General features: G+C 29.1%; 1 protein-coding gene and 1 long non-coding RNA gene across 7 annotated transcripts in view; one reads left to right on the forward strand and one right to left on the reverse strand.

The window, feature by feature from the left end:
• LOC126907684 (uncharacterized) overlaps window positions 1-1692 on the reverse strand; it is a 41517-nt gene extending 39825 nt beyond the window's left edge. Inside the window, exons 1-4 of one of the 5 annotated variants that reach the window (XM_050689178.1) lie at window positions 1514-1692; window positions 1207-1248; window positions 1087-1141; window positions 994-1029 (exon numbers count right to left, since the gene is read on the reverse strand). In XM_050689178.1, coding sequence (XP_050545135.1) covers window positions 994-1029; window positions 1087-1141; window positions 1207-1212 — 97 coding nt within the window. In that variant the 5' untranslated portion in view covers window positions 1213-1248; window positions 1514-1692. Of the gene's footprint in view, window positions 1-833; window positions 955-993; window positions 1030-1086; window positions 1142-1206; window positions 1325-1513 lie in introns of those variants that run through there. The other 4 variants (XM_050689185.1, XM_050689192.1, XM_050689168.1 and 1 more) reach the window with 4 other exon arrangements.
• An 8143-nt stretch (window positions 1693-9835) lies between these two features.
• On the forward strand, window positions 9836-13638 carry LOC126907819 (uncharacterized). 2 transcript variants are annotated; one of them, XR_007704626.1, is made up of 7 exons: window positions 9836-10255; window positions 10387-10485; window positions 11574-11653; window positions 11878-11971; window positions 12590-12684; window positions 13092-13205; window positions 13319-13638. It is a non-coding gene; the product is annotated as an uncharacterized LOC126907819 (long non-coding RNA). The 2 variants fall into 2 exon arrangements; XR_007704627.1 differs by lacking the exons at window positions 9836-10255; window positions 10387-10485 and having other exon boundaries at window positions 11312-11653; window positions 11858-11971; window positions 13319-13636.
• The last annotated feature ends 676 nt before the right edge of the window (window positions 13639-14314 follow it).

Consider the following 14314-nt stretch of genomic DNA (forward strand, 5'->3'; position numbering starts at 1 on the left):
CTTTAATTTGATATATGTTTAAAGGACGCAGTATTTCCGGAACATTTTCAAAAGTTTAGTTGAAAAAGTTCTATTTTTTATACAATGTTTCAAAGTTTGAACCCCCCCTATATAAGGGGAAATTGTCCAATTTTAATAAAAAGTATGTCAAATGGAAGATGTACTTATAATGTATTTATAAAAAAAAAATTTGTGCTGATATATACATTTTTCAAAAAGTTATAACATTTTTAAGTTGAAAATTTAAAATCGAAAATTTTAACACAAAAATAGTGTTTGTTAACTACGGCAGCCGTTTAAATGTAGAAGAAAAAGTGTCGGGGCAAATTTTTTTTTTTCATTTTATAGTACATAAAATAAACTTTAATTTGATATATGTTTGAAGGATGCAGTATTTCCGGAACATTTTCAAAAATTAAGTTGAAAAAGTTAATTTTTGTAAAAAAGTTGCTATTTTAATTCCCCCTCCAATGAGCAGGTTAAGTGATAGATTTAAAAAAAAATGATATCAAGTGAAAGGTAAATATCTAAGCTTTTAGTATAAAAAAATGTATGTAGATTTGTTGATTTTTCAAAAAGTTATGGAAGTTTTAAGAAAAAAAAGGGAAAAAATTTCGAAAATTAGCGATTTTTAAATTTGTAATTTTTTTGCATATTTCCCCCATTTGCCGGGAACGAGGGAATTTTTTTCAATTTTTAAGGGTAATGTCTTCAACTAGATACGATTTGTGATCTTTTGACGTATTTTTGAAAGAAATCGGTCGAGTGAGAGCTGAGAAAAAGTGGCTACAGACATAAAAAAAAAAAAAAACACATCATAGTAAAATTAATACCTTCTCAGCTTCGTATCGAAGCTAAAAAATAGTAACCAAAAAATCTAGGTTGAAATGGAGTTCTACAATACATCAGCACACATTATCACATAGAGTATCAATTTGTTTATAAATGTTTCACAGATTAAAACTATAAAACAACTTCATAAAGTATACATACAAATATTGAAACTATTGAAAATCATAATTGCACAGACTAATATAAAAAAAATACATATAAAATACTGTATAAATATTTAAAAATAGAATTTACCTTTATTAAAAACCACAAAAGTTACTGTCAACAAAAGCGATATCATTTGCCAAAACTAGAATAAAATGATATAATTTTATGGATTTCAATTGAACACCCCAAATAATGTGTACTACTCACCTTCATTTTTATTCTTATTGTTCAGTGTTAAATTTTGAATAACTATAAACAATTTTTTAATTACATGAGAATATATGCACTAATGTAAAAGCAACTACTAACATAATTAATCCTACTTCTATATTCTTAAATATAAAAAGAGTACTTAAAGTAAATATTAAAGTATTTTAAATTATTATTTTTAGTTGAAAAATATATACAGGTGTCTCACCACTCACTGACAACTTATATAACTTTGATACAATAAATAAAACTTTAAATTGCTAAGTATTTATTCACATATTAAACTTATAAATCAAAGAATTACCAATCAGGATATAAATAAGGAAATAGAAGTTGATGTTGCCTTTGGAATAATTCAGTCATCTTTACTGATATATATTATGTACAGATTTGCATTGAAATGTTTCTATTACAGTGATTTTAATTACTGTCAGCTATCATATGTACTCTTCCCGACTATGCCACGTCCCCGTTGAACCACGTTCTACCATGTGCTACCATTTATTATTTATGCATCTCTTAAGTAGATTTTGATTTTATTTTATCTTGTTCAAATAAAAATATAAAATTGTTTTTGTAATAATAATTTGTATTTTTTATATAGTGTTCATATAATATTTAATAGTTATATCACTATTATACAGGGTGTCCTACCACTCACTGACAACTTATATAACTTTTGATCCAGTTAATATTTTTAGTTTAATACCGTAAAATAATACATGAAAATTCAAATTTTCACAAACTTCAAAACGCTACAGAATATTTACTACTGAATATTAATAAGATATTTTTTTACTAAAATTTTTCTTGAATTCGACTCTACAAAATAGCTATCTTAGATTTTTTTTTTACATTTTATTTAAAATTTAAAAATAATTAATATTTTTAATAAAATGTAAAAAAATTAATTATTGAGATATAGCTATAGACCTAACGTATAACTATTATTTTAAAAAAAAATCAACTAAAAATATTAACTGGATCAAAAGTTATATAAGTTGTCAGTGAGTGGTAGGACACCCTGTATAATAGTGTATAGTAAAAAAAAAATGGTCAGAAACAAAGAGAGAAAGAAAGTGTTAGAGCAATTAGGGTTCAAGTCAAAGAAATAATTGAGGCGTTACATAAAATGTTTGATACAACACATTATTCGCTCATTAATCATTTATTTATAAAAAAAATAAGGAATTTCATACAAAATGAAATTGCTAACCGGAATAATTCTCAGAACAATAAATACGTATAGAAAAATACTGTAATTTACAGAGTGTTAAAAAAGTTAGGAAACAGTTCAATTGTTATAAACAAATATAACAATAAAAACCAGTTTTCGAACAATAAATTCTATATATATATATATATGGGTGATTCAAACGCATAGAATTTTTTTTTATTATTTTATTAAATCCATCTCCCCACCATTACTAAAAAATGAAACATCTGTATAATTGGTATAGAAAACTTATACTGTGGAAAATTGGACTTGATCAAACAACCACTTTCATTATAACATTACGTGCTATAATGAGGTTGAAGTTTGACCAAATGGGATTGTTTTTCATATTTATTTCAATAATTATTAAAAGTTTTTACGGATTACTATTTAAACTTAAAACCCTTTTTCCTGATTTATACTTCCTTACTTAAGAATTTCTTATAAACACAGTTTTTAGAGTAAGATAGATCTTAACTTACTCCAACTAGTTTTGTATATTTCCTGGAGTCCCACAAGAAAGTGACATTTCCCCATTTTAATACAATGCCAATATTCCAACGTATGATTTAACCTCGGTAGGAAATTAATGTCGATGACACAGCCCTACCTTTCGTTAAATAGTGACCCTGAGGTTATTTATTTAATCCTACAAAATCATTCATATCACCTAAGCATTTGAATCACCAACTCGAAATTTAAGTAAACCCAGACAAATCTATGCACATTACGCGGAGAAAAACTGTTAATTAACTACATTAAGTAGTTTACCAACATCTAATTCTAATCAAGTCAAACATTAAGATAATTTGGAAGTCCTCTTATTTGGACCACACACACTAAAAAGACAAGGAAATAACTTAATTTCCGTCTTTACCTTCTAAGACCTCTACTGAATCTTGAAAAAGATTAAATTTAATCTTAATTTTAAAAAATTGATAGAATATTACAAAAGCTACATGATCTTCTATTTCTATTCTGATTACAATTTTATTTCATCTTCATTTAAATATTGAATGGCGATATGATAACAATTGATTATTATTTTTTGTTTTATTAAAATGTTTATTTTTTAAATAAAAAAATTTTAACAGTCAAAATTATTAAATAAATATATCTTCTTCTTCTTCTTCCTCGCCTTAATCCCAACTACGTGGGGTCGGCCACCCTTATTCTAAACTTCCACTTGACACGATCCCACATCATCTACGCTCACATCAGCTGTCCTCAAATCGCATTCAATAGCATCCCATCAACTCTTTTTGGTCTTCCTCTACGTCNTCCCACATCATTTACGCTCACATCAGCTGTCCTCAAATCGCATTCAATAGCATCCCTCCATCTCTTTTTTGGTCTTCCTCTTCCTCTTCTTCCTTCAACTTTCATTTCTATAACTGTTCTTACAGCTTCCGATTCTTCTTTCCTCATAACATGACCAAACCATCTAAGTCTATTTTCTCTCATCTTATCCACGATTGACGCTACACCTATACACCCTCTTATATGCTCGTTCCTTATTATATCTTTTCTAGTCACTCCACTCATCCATATAAGCATTTTTATCTCTGCTACACTCATTCTCTGCTCTACTTTCTTATCAACCGCCCAACACTCTGAACTATAAATCATAGCTGGCCTTATTACAGTCTTATAGAATTTACCTTTCAGCCTCACGCCAGACGCTTCTCTCCACTTCAACCACCCGCACTTAATTCTGTGTCTTACATCCTGATCAATACCATCACTCTTTTGCACAACTGACCATAAATATAATAATAATAAAAAATTGAAAAAAAATCCACTTTGTCAAATAAAAATTTTCTTAACCAGCTTTTTTCATACAGACAATTAAAATCATTCATTTCTACTATTTTTAAAGTATTTAATATCGAATACGGTTTGATATGATAATATGTTTCAACTACAAAATTTAATCAATTTTCTTTGTATTTTATTAATTTTTAACTATATTTGTGTGTATTACAACCAGTTTATAGTATTCCAAATTTTATGGTTACATATTGTTATATGAATCATAAATCTAAAAAAAAAAAGATTTCAGTTTCACCTGAATTTAACGATGGATTTTTACAATTATAACCAAAATTTATAATACGCTCAATCGAGTAAATTTTTTTAACAACTTTGTTATGATTGATTCTTTTAGTTAAAGTAAATCATTAAAATTAATTAAGTTCTAAATATTTCAATTTTAGAATCATGTTAATCACAAAAAAGTTACTTAGAAATGATTACTATGATTTCTATTTAAGTGTTCTATTACGATAAAAATGCAAAAAAATATTGAGCTTTTCTGATAAATTGACTGTAAATAGTAATAATAAGCTTTCCTGATTGCATATTATATCTTAATTGTAATAAAACCATTTTTTTTAATCCTCATAAAATTTTCTATTTGATAATATAAATTACAAACTTGAAGTGAGCTAGAAGTTATAGTAACAAATTAAATTTTTTTTTTATATAAACTTTCACTAAATTAATTTTATAAAACCAAAAAATAGATTAAAAATGATACTTTGTACTGATTACTTTTAATATATTAAAAATCAAAATTTGTAATAATTAAAAAACAATTTTTTTATTGTTTTTAATTATTTATTCATCATAATAAATCATTTCAAAAAAAATATCAATAATTATTATGTAATTCTTAGTGTTTAAATAGATAATGCAATTGAAATATTCAGAACTATTTTTCTTATAGTTATTAACTAACAATAATAATTTGAAAAATTATTGGCGTTAGAAAAAATATAATTGTTGATTTGAAATTAGCACGAAAATATGAATAATAAAAGTTTATTTTTGACTCTGATGATAACTTTTTACATGCTATTTATACATAATTCAGAATAAATTATTATCTAAAAAATTTTATATCAAGCCCTTCAACTTTTATACACGTTTGCCATACAAGTAATAACTACTTCAACATTTTTTATAAATTCTCTGAAATAATTGCACTATTAAATTATTAGATATCAATCTCGTTCTTCATCTAATTGCTATAATTATAATTTATTCATATATTAAACTTCTAAATCAGAAAATTCGTAATCAGGAATAATAAAGGAAATAGGAATTTTTTTTATTATTTTAAATAATAAAAAATTATTTTTGTATTAGTTCTCTAATTTTTTTTAAATTAAACACTATCTACAGATTTTCATCGAAGCGTTTCTTATGATAGTTATTATAATCTTTGTCAGATATCATATATACCTGTCCCAACTATGCCACTTCTACACTGTGCCATGACCCCACTGTTTTCCTGTTTTTTATTAAAAAAATATTTATTCAGTAAAATGTTACCAAAAGATTTTGAGTATATATTGGTACTAAAACAATCAAATAGAGTTAAATGCAAAATTGTTTAATTTTATATTTGAAAACTACTATCATACAAAACCTAATTTTAAAATGTATACTGTAAAAAAAATATTTTTTTTATTTTATTTACAATTTGAAATACACAATCTGTATAACATAGCACAATAAGTATATATGATATTATAATAGTAGCATGAATATTTTGAATTAAGAAATCACCCATTGGGGATACTTGGCTGGGAATTAACGCTTTCTAGAGTCTAGAATTTGGTTGTTTTTTTTTTTTTTGTTTATTATTATTATAACAAGTCACGGTACAAGTTTTTTTTTAGACGACGCTCGAAGTTTCCTGGTATGGTTTGAGTATAGAGGCTCTTTATCAATGGATTTTGGTGGGTTTGTAGGCGATTATGAAAGCGTTTGTAGAAATCTACAGCTTCTTCTGTCACAGGTTTCATTGTGAGGTCTTTATGTAGGGTATAATTGGATACAGAAGGTGGAGCATTCGTAATTTTTCTAAGGGCATTATTCTGGAACTGTTAGATTTTATTGGTATTAGATACTTTAGCAGTACTCCACAATTGAAGATCGTAGGTCCACATTGGTTTTAATAATGTTTTATACATAAGAACTTTAACTTTTAGTTTAGAGTGTTTATTATTTGTAAGCAAGGGACGTAGACTACGGAGACGGGCATTTAAGCAAGTCTTTTGATACGGATGTGTGCGTTCCAAGTAAGGCGTCTATCCAAATTGAGTCTTAGGTATCTGACTGTGTTAGACATTGGAATAGGAACATTATTTAAAGAGACATTTGGACAGACGGAGTGACATAAAGTAAATGTTGTATGTACTGACTTATTTGGATTTGGTTTAATTCGCCATTTCATGTACCATTCTGACATTAAATTCAGATGAATTTGAAGGTTCGAAGATGCAATTTGGGGGTTTTTGTCAATTGAGATTATGGCTTTGTCATCCGTGTATTCAGCTAGTATATTATTTGAAAGACAGGCTTGTCTGATGTGTAAATATTGAATAAAAGGGGTGAGAGGATTCCACCCTGAGGGACACCAATGAAAATTTTTTCAATTTCCGAGGCAGAAGATCCAAACCGGATTTGGAAATGGCGGTTAGTTAGATAAGACTTAAGCAGTAAGTATAAGGAGGGGGAAAGAATTTTTTTTAATTTGAAGAGAAAGCCTTCATACCAAAAAAAATCCACAAGTGCAGTAATATTTTTTTTCTAGGGAATATGAGATTGCGTCAACTAACCAATGTACTTGATGTATTGTGCTATGCGCCGAGTAAAATCCAAATTGAGAGTTTGGTAGGATCTTATTCGTCACGATTTAGGGTAAAATCTTTTTGAGAATTAGTATTTTTAATACTTTTGCTTGAAATGGTAATAGGCTTATTGGCCTGTATTATTAAGGTAAGTCCAGTGGTTTGACAGGTTTGGGAATTAAAATTATATTGGAGAATTTCTATAAAAGTGGAAAGTATGAAAGATGTAAGATTGAATTAAATAATTGGGTTAGAAATAGAATAGCTTATTTCGGCATGCACCTAGCCACGTCAGCGGTAATTAAGTCAAAGCCAGGTGATTTTTTAAGAGAATATTTTTGTATTGTAGATTTAATTTCGTTTGGTGCAAAAATTTTTTCGGGGAGATAAAAAAGCATGGCAGAGTCAAGATACTGAATTATTTTTGCGCTGAGAATCGGGCTATAGATATCAGTTACAGCAATTGTGGTGACATTTTTTGTTAGGGGTAGTAAGTTAGCTTTATACCGTAGAAGTTTATTTGTTTCTTTCCAAATGCTGCCGTCTGAAGAGGATATATTTGATAATTTTTGTTCTAGGATATCTGATTTATATTTTGAAAGGTATTTTTTAAGCGAGTTGGCCAGTTTATTGTATATTATTTTATGAGAAGGTAGGCGAGAGGTTTGATACCGTGCTTTGGCTTTCCTTTTTTCAGCTATTAACAAGCGTATGTGTTGTGTGAGTAAGGGGTTTCCAGGAGACCAAAGACAATTTGAATTGGACTATGACTCCCAGGCCACTGTTTGGATGATAGAAGTGAGTTTATCCACTGCATTGTCAATATCATCATATGTTTTTTATTTTTAATTTAGATTTATCTTTTGATCTACTAAGTTATGGAATTTAATACGGTCTGTTAGTAGAGAAAAAAGTTTAGGAGGTGTCATTTTAACTGTTGGGGAAGCACTGACTGTTAAGAGAACTGATGAATGGTCGGAATTTAGATCTAAGATTTTTTCCGGGGTGCAGTATAAGTTACTTGGCACTTTACAAATAAATATGTCTAGTATATCAGGTTTTTCACGTATAGAAGATGGCCAGTATGTGGGACCCGATGGAGCCAATATCGAGTATTTTTTAACATTAGTAAAATTGTAGAGCACATTACCACGCGGGTTGGTTGCGCGACACCCCAAGCTTTGGTATTTCGCATTTATGTAACCACCAATTATGAAATTGGAGTTAATTGTTGAGAAGTAGTCGTTAAATTGAGAAGCTGAGATGTTGTGTCTTGGAGGACAGTAGATTGAGGCAATAGTGATCGGTATGTAATTTAGTTTAATTATGACAGAACAAGATTGTAAGTAATCACAAGTAAAGTTTGATAGTGGTGAGAAAGACAGAGTAGATTTGATGATGATTGCAACATCACCGTGAGCCGTGTTGTCTGGATGATTCGACTTGTACGTAATATAACCTTGAATATGTACCTGGGAATACTTGGTGAAGTGTGATTAAAAGGGATTAATTAGTGATTTAAAGTTGTCAAAAAAATCTGACATTGTTTCGTTAATATCTAACGTTGAGGAAGGGTGATTGCTATGACCTGTATTAGTTATTTCAATAGCTATAGCTTGGGCAAATGTTTTTGGTGGGGAGTGGGAGTAGGGATTATTATTTGTCACTAATGGGTGATGTTCCTTTACATTGAAATTATTATTATTAAAATGTTTCGAGTTAAAATTATCATGAAGAAATTTACTTTTGTTGTTGAGCTTGTTACGTCGTTAGAGTTCTTTAAAGACATTGCATCTTCGGTAGTTGGCAGGGTGGCAGCCCGAGAACAAGGCACATTTAGCTGAGCTATCCCTTGGTTAAATTAAAGCTTATGTAATGTACTTTAATATTAAAAAAAAATTCGATTTTTGTAAAAAAATTCTTTTTCATATTTTTAACTTTATAATGCTATAAATCTTTGAAAAATGTATGGATCAATACAATTTTTTTAAGAGAAGTAATATTTATATACTTCTTTAATTCGGCATATTTTTTTTTAAATCAGACCATTTTCCTTAATTATTAAATATGTTACCATAGATTTTACACACTACTTCTATATGATTATACAAATTAAAACATTACAAATTACAGTGTTCCTATAAGCAGTGCCACCACTGTTATTCCTTCTCTCCTTCAGACATAAACTCCAGTTTATGTACTCAAATTTTGTGCTGGAATTAATTTATTACTATGGAAACAATTTTTTTTCCTTTTTTCTTCTATCTCATATATTGAATTTGATATTTGTTTTATTAATCAGAAAGGATCTTTTCTAACTTCATCCAACTCGTTCCTATTCATTTTATTGCCATTTTCTATATATACTAACTCATTTTCTTTAAATGTATATTCTTTTCTTGTTTTGTCTCTTCTTTTTTTATAATTTTTATTAGAATTTATTATAGCTTGTTCTCTATATTTTTCTAAATTAAAAGTTTTTTCTTGAAGTTCATTTGGCACTATATAAGACTTTACACCAAATAATAGATAAGACGGTGAAAATTTTGTTACACTATGTGTTGTATTGTTGTATTCCTCTACACATTCCTCCGCTATCTTAGACCATACTTTTTTTTCTCCACTATTAATTTTACATCTTATTCTGTTTACCAATGTTTGGTTTAGTCTTTCATTTAATCCATTTGATTCTGGACAATCAACTGATGTAAATATTAATATTATATTCTTTAATTTCATATAATCTTTGATTTCTTTGGATTTAAACCCTGTATATCCGCCAAAACCATTTTTATTTGGTGCTGTCTTTAGCACTTTGCCCTTTTGAAGTTAAAATAAATGCATATCTCGAGAAATCTAGTCTCTAGTCTCTAGCTATATACTAAAATCTCACCCCCTCTAAATAAGGTCGACCTGGAAGAGATATTGCGTTTTTTACGTTTTAAAATTCCGATCTTTCACCGATCGCCTCGATTCCCGTACCGTTCGACGGGTTTCGTCGTCACGCGTCCTTTCCGACCGCCGCTGGAATTTCTCGAATTGTGACGGTCTTATTTGATTTGATTCTGTAATTTTTAGAAGGAGTTTGTTGTATTCTGAGGAATGTTTCAATAATGGCTCGGCCCGTTGGCCAAGAGTGCTGGCTCAATCAATAGTGCTGTTAACAATCTACAACGGATTTATTAAACGGGTAACGCATTTCTGTTCGTTAAAAAAAACAAAAAAAAAATGTGCGCTGACGTTTTTACAACGATTGTAATCAATATAATTTCAAAATCGTTGTAATGGCAGTATTAATTTATTTGATATTATAACTTTTAGACGGCATTTGTTGCGTCCTGAGGTTGTATGCTTCGATAACGGCTCGGCCTGTTGGACCAAAGTGCCGGGGCTCTGATCGACAACGGATTTATTACACGGGTAATTCTTTATTTTTATTTGTTAATCTCTAGTCTCTAGTCTCTAGTCTCTAGTCTCTAGTCTCTAGCTATATACTAAAATCGTAAGCCCCTCAAATAAGGTCGACCTGGAAGAGATATGCCGTTTTTTACGCGTTAAAATTCACCTTTTTCTCCTATCGCCTCCTTTTCCGTACCGTTCGACGGCCCCTATCGTTTCGCGTCTTTTCCTACCTTCGTTCGAATTTTTCGCCGTACCCGTTTTCTTAAATTCGCCGATTTCGCGATTCCGTGGAACGGAAAACGACGCGAAATAGGGGAGCGCGCCTCCCACTTGGCCTGTTTTCGTCGTTATCACCGCGCCGTTTTGTGCGTCGTTTATTCTGTCGTTATTTCGATATAGTGTATTGACTGTATTCGTTTATTAATGTGGTTTTGTAAATTTTTCAGTTCTATTGCGATTATATATATTAATCGAAACGTGCCATCGGTAATTTTACAGTGATTATGATTTACGTAGTTTATTAATTGTCGATATTTTAACGGTCGTGGCGGTGTTATTTGATTTGATTTTATAATATTTAGACGGCGTCTGTTGCATCCTGAGGTGATATGCTTTGATAACGGCTCGGCCTGTCTGCCCAAAGTGCTGGGGCTCCGATCGACAATGGATTTATGACACGGGTAATTTGTTATTTTTTTTGTTGAATAAAGTATAGTCGGTCGACGATATTTTATCTATCCCTTGGTGACTGAAATGTGGTGTAATGTGTATTGAATAAATTCATAAAATATATTCTTTTTGTTATCGTTTTTATTTATTTGCACTCATGAATAAATATTGTAGTGTTCTCGAGTATTCATTAAAACGTGTAATCGACTATTGTTGTACAGCAGTCGCGATAATTATTAAATATTTAATTTTAATGACTGTAATAATTAAAGCGTTTTGTAAATTATTTCAATTTTGCAATCGTTACATTTGTAATTTTTTGTTTGCGCGTAATTGTTGTTCCCTTTATGATTATTTTTGAATTATGATAATCTTTAAATCGTTAATATTATTAGGGAAACGGCAGTATTAATTTAATTTGTTTTTGTAATTTTTAGACTGTGCTACCGTTGTGGTGCTATGATTACAACTAAGCTAGATATTGATGGCAGTCTTCGCTATTGGATTTATTGCACGGGTAATTTATTTTCATTTGTTAAAAAAAATTTATTGCTATTGACTTTTTTTAAAATAGAGTTCATCTTTATACATTTTAATCATTAGTTTGATTTGTATTTCATTTATTGGTGCACTATGTACTACATCAGCCTATACAATCTCTATATGTATATATATTCATACGTTTAATTATATTTTTACACTTACATACTTTAAATTGTAGATAGATTTTGTAATTTTTAGAAGGAGTTTGTTGTATCCTGAGGAGTGTTTCAATAATGGGTCGGCCCGTTGGCCAAGAGTGCTGGTTCTAATGGACAACGGATGTATTACACGGGTAATTCATTTTTATTTGTTAAATAATATTGGTCGGTCAGTAATTAATGTAGATTTATCATGGTGGTAATGGCACCGATAAATTAATTTTGTAATTTTTAGACTCAAATACTCTGGAAATTGCTGATGGTTTTAATTTTATTACAAGGGTAATTCATTTTAATTTCTAATTTTAAACAAAATTATTTGTTACTGACTTCTCTTAAAGTAAAGTTTATCTTTTTATATTGTAATTATTAAATTGTGGCAATAATGATATCGGTTTTAAATTATTGATATAATCATGGTGGTAATGACAGTATAAATTAATTTGATTTTGTAATTTTTAAAAAAATAATCTTTGTTATTCACTTTTCTTAAATTAGAGTTCATCTTTATACATTTTAATTAATTTACTTTGCATATATTAATCATTAGTTTGATTTGTATTTCATTTATTGATGATATTTGTACTACATCAGCCTATTCAATCTCTCTCCCTCTCTCTCTCTCTCTCTCTATATATATATATATATACATACTTATAAATATATTTTTACACTTACATACTTTAAATTGTAGATATTTTATTATTATTATGGTAATGGCAGTATTAATTGTTTGACTTTGTAATTTTTAGTCCGTGCATCTGTTTTGCCCGGTCGACTGTGATTGATTAGCGGTCAACCGACCCAAAGAGTGCTGGCTCTAATTCATGTTGGTTGTATTACACAGGTAACTGATTTTGGCTTATTTTATTTGAAATAAATTTAATTACTTTGCCTGCTTTAATTATTTGGTCGGTCCGTCAGATATTTTATTTATTGTTGATTACAATGTAATGTTTACTGCATCGGCCGATAAGATCCAAATGTTTTTGATTTTTTCGTACGTATATATTTATATATATATGCAGTTATACGATTATTTATCGAATTGTGTGCAATGGAGTTCATCTTATTACATAAACAGCAATTGTATTTTATATGAATATCTTTTCTAATGAAAGTATAACAGCAACGACGTTATTATTTAATAAAATGTGTATTGGATAATCGTACGACAAATGAAATATTTAAATCTTTTTTTTCTCCTCTATTATAGTAGTGACTGTATTAATTAATGTGATTTGTAAATTTTAGATAGTGCACGACCTTTGGTAAATTTCACTTCTGTTGATGTGTTGATAGTTCTGTGCTGTTGGTTTTTTTTAGCCTTGCTTGCCATCCTTTATTGTTCGCCGCTCCTCCAAAATGGTACTGTAAGCATTTTGTTAGTTNTTGTTCGCCGCTCCTCCAAAATGGTACTGTAAGCTTTTTGTTAGTTGTTATCTTGGATTTTATTTTGATTTATATTGTTTACTTTTTAGCCTGTCAAACCTCGATTCCATAAGATATTGCCATTCGACAATGGAGGATCATCAAAATTACTACGTGCAGTCTGCTTAGGAGTTCATCGAAAACGTTTATTCTTTATTTAATTTACAACATAATTCTTTTAACAATATTATTGTATTGATTTAGGTTTGAGTCTCTCATTAAACCGTATTTTTCTGATGATAATTATATCGATTTGTATTTCGAGTATATTACTTCAATAAGAACGAAATTTTTTTATGTGTGTGATCGTGACAATAAATAAACATTAATTAATAAAGAAACGTTAATTTTTTTTTATTTTTAAAAGAAACTAATATCCTATGTTGACAATATTATTTAATAGGTCAAAAAGGTCAAAAAATAATAAATTATTTTAATAAATTATTAATTATAATAATGCATTCAAGTTTTATTTCGAGTACTGTATTTCAATATGAATAAAACCTTTTTTTATGTGTGTTGTTGCCCAATAATGAAACATGATTTTTCCTATTTATATTACTTTTTTATTTGAAAAAATAGTAATTATGTGTGCAATATTTTTAAATACATTAAGACTTCATTATCTGATATTGTATTAGATTTTACATTTTATGTATGGCAATTATCGTACACGGTGACTCTTACTTAGTCAATTATTATACATTGAATTTCCGATTCATAATCGTTTTGTTCGAATGACAAACAATTCACTATTGTATTATTTTCAAATTTACAAGTTTAAATATTTATTTATTTAGCGTATACTTGGAATATTCGTTTTTGCCTACTCCATTAGATACATTCGACGTACTTTAATTTCGAATACTCTACTTAAATATGAAATATTAATCGGTTTTAGTGAGTATTCTACTTCTGTATATTTCCTCCACGAACCCGATCGACGCGTCGGGCGTGCTACCGATTTCTCCTGTTATTGTTCAACGCAAAGTATCCGGCGTAGCCGGATACCCCTTTCCGTAATCTGTTTCCTATTTGGGAACCGG

The sequence above is a fragment of the Daktulosphaira vitifoliae genome, unplaced genomic scaffold (genome assembly GCF_025091365.1).
Source record: "Daktulosphaira vitifoliae isolate Bord-2020 unplaced genomic scaffold, ASM2509136v1 Scaffold_1, whole genome shotgun sequence".
In the NCBI taxonomy this organism is placed as follows: Eukaryota; Metazoa; Arthropoda; class Insecta; order Hemiptera; family Phylloxeridae; genus Daktulosphaira; species Daktulosphaira vitifoliae.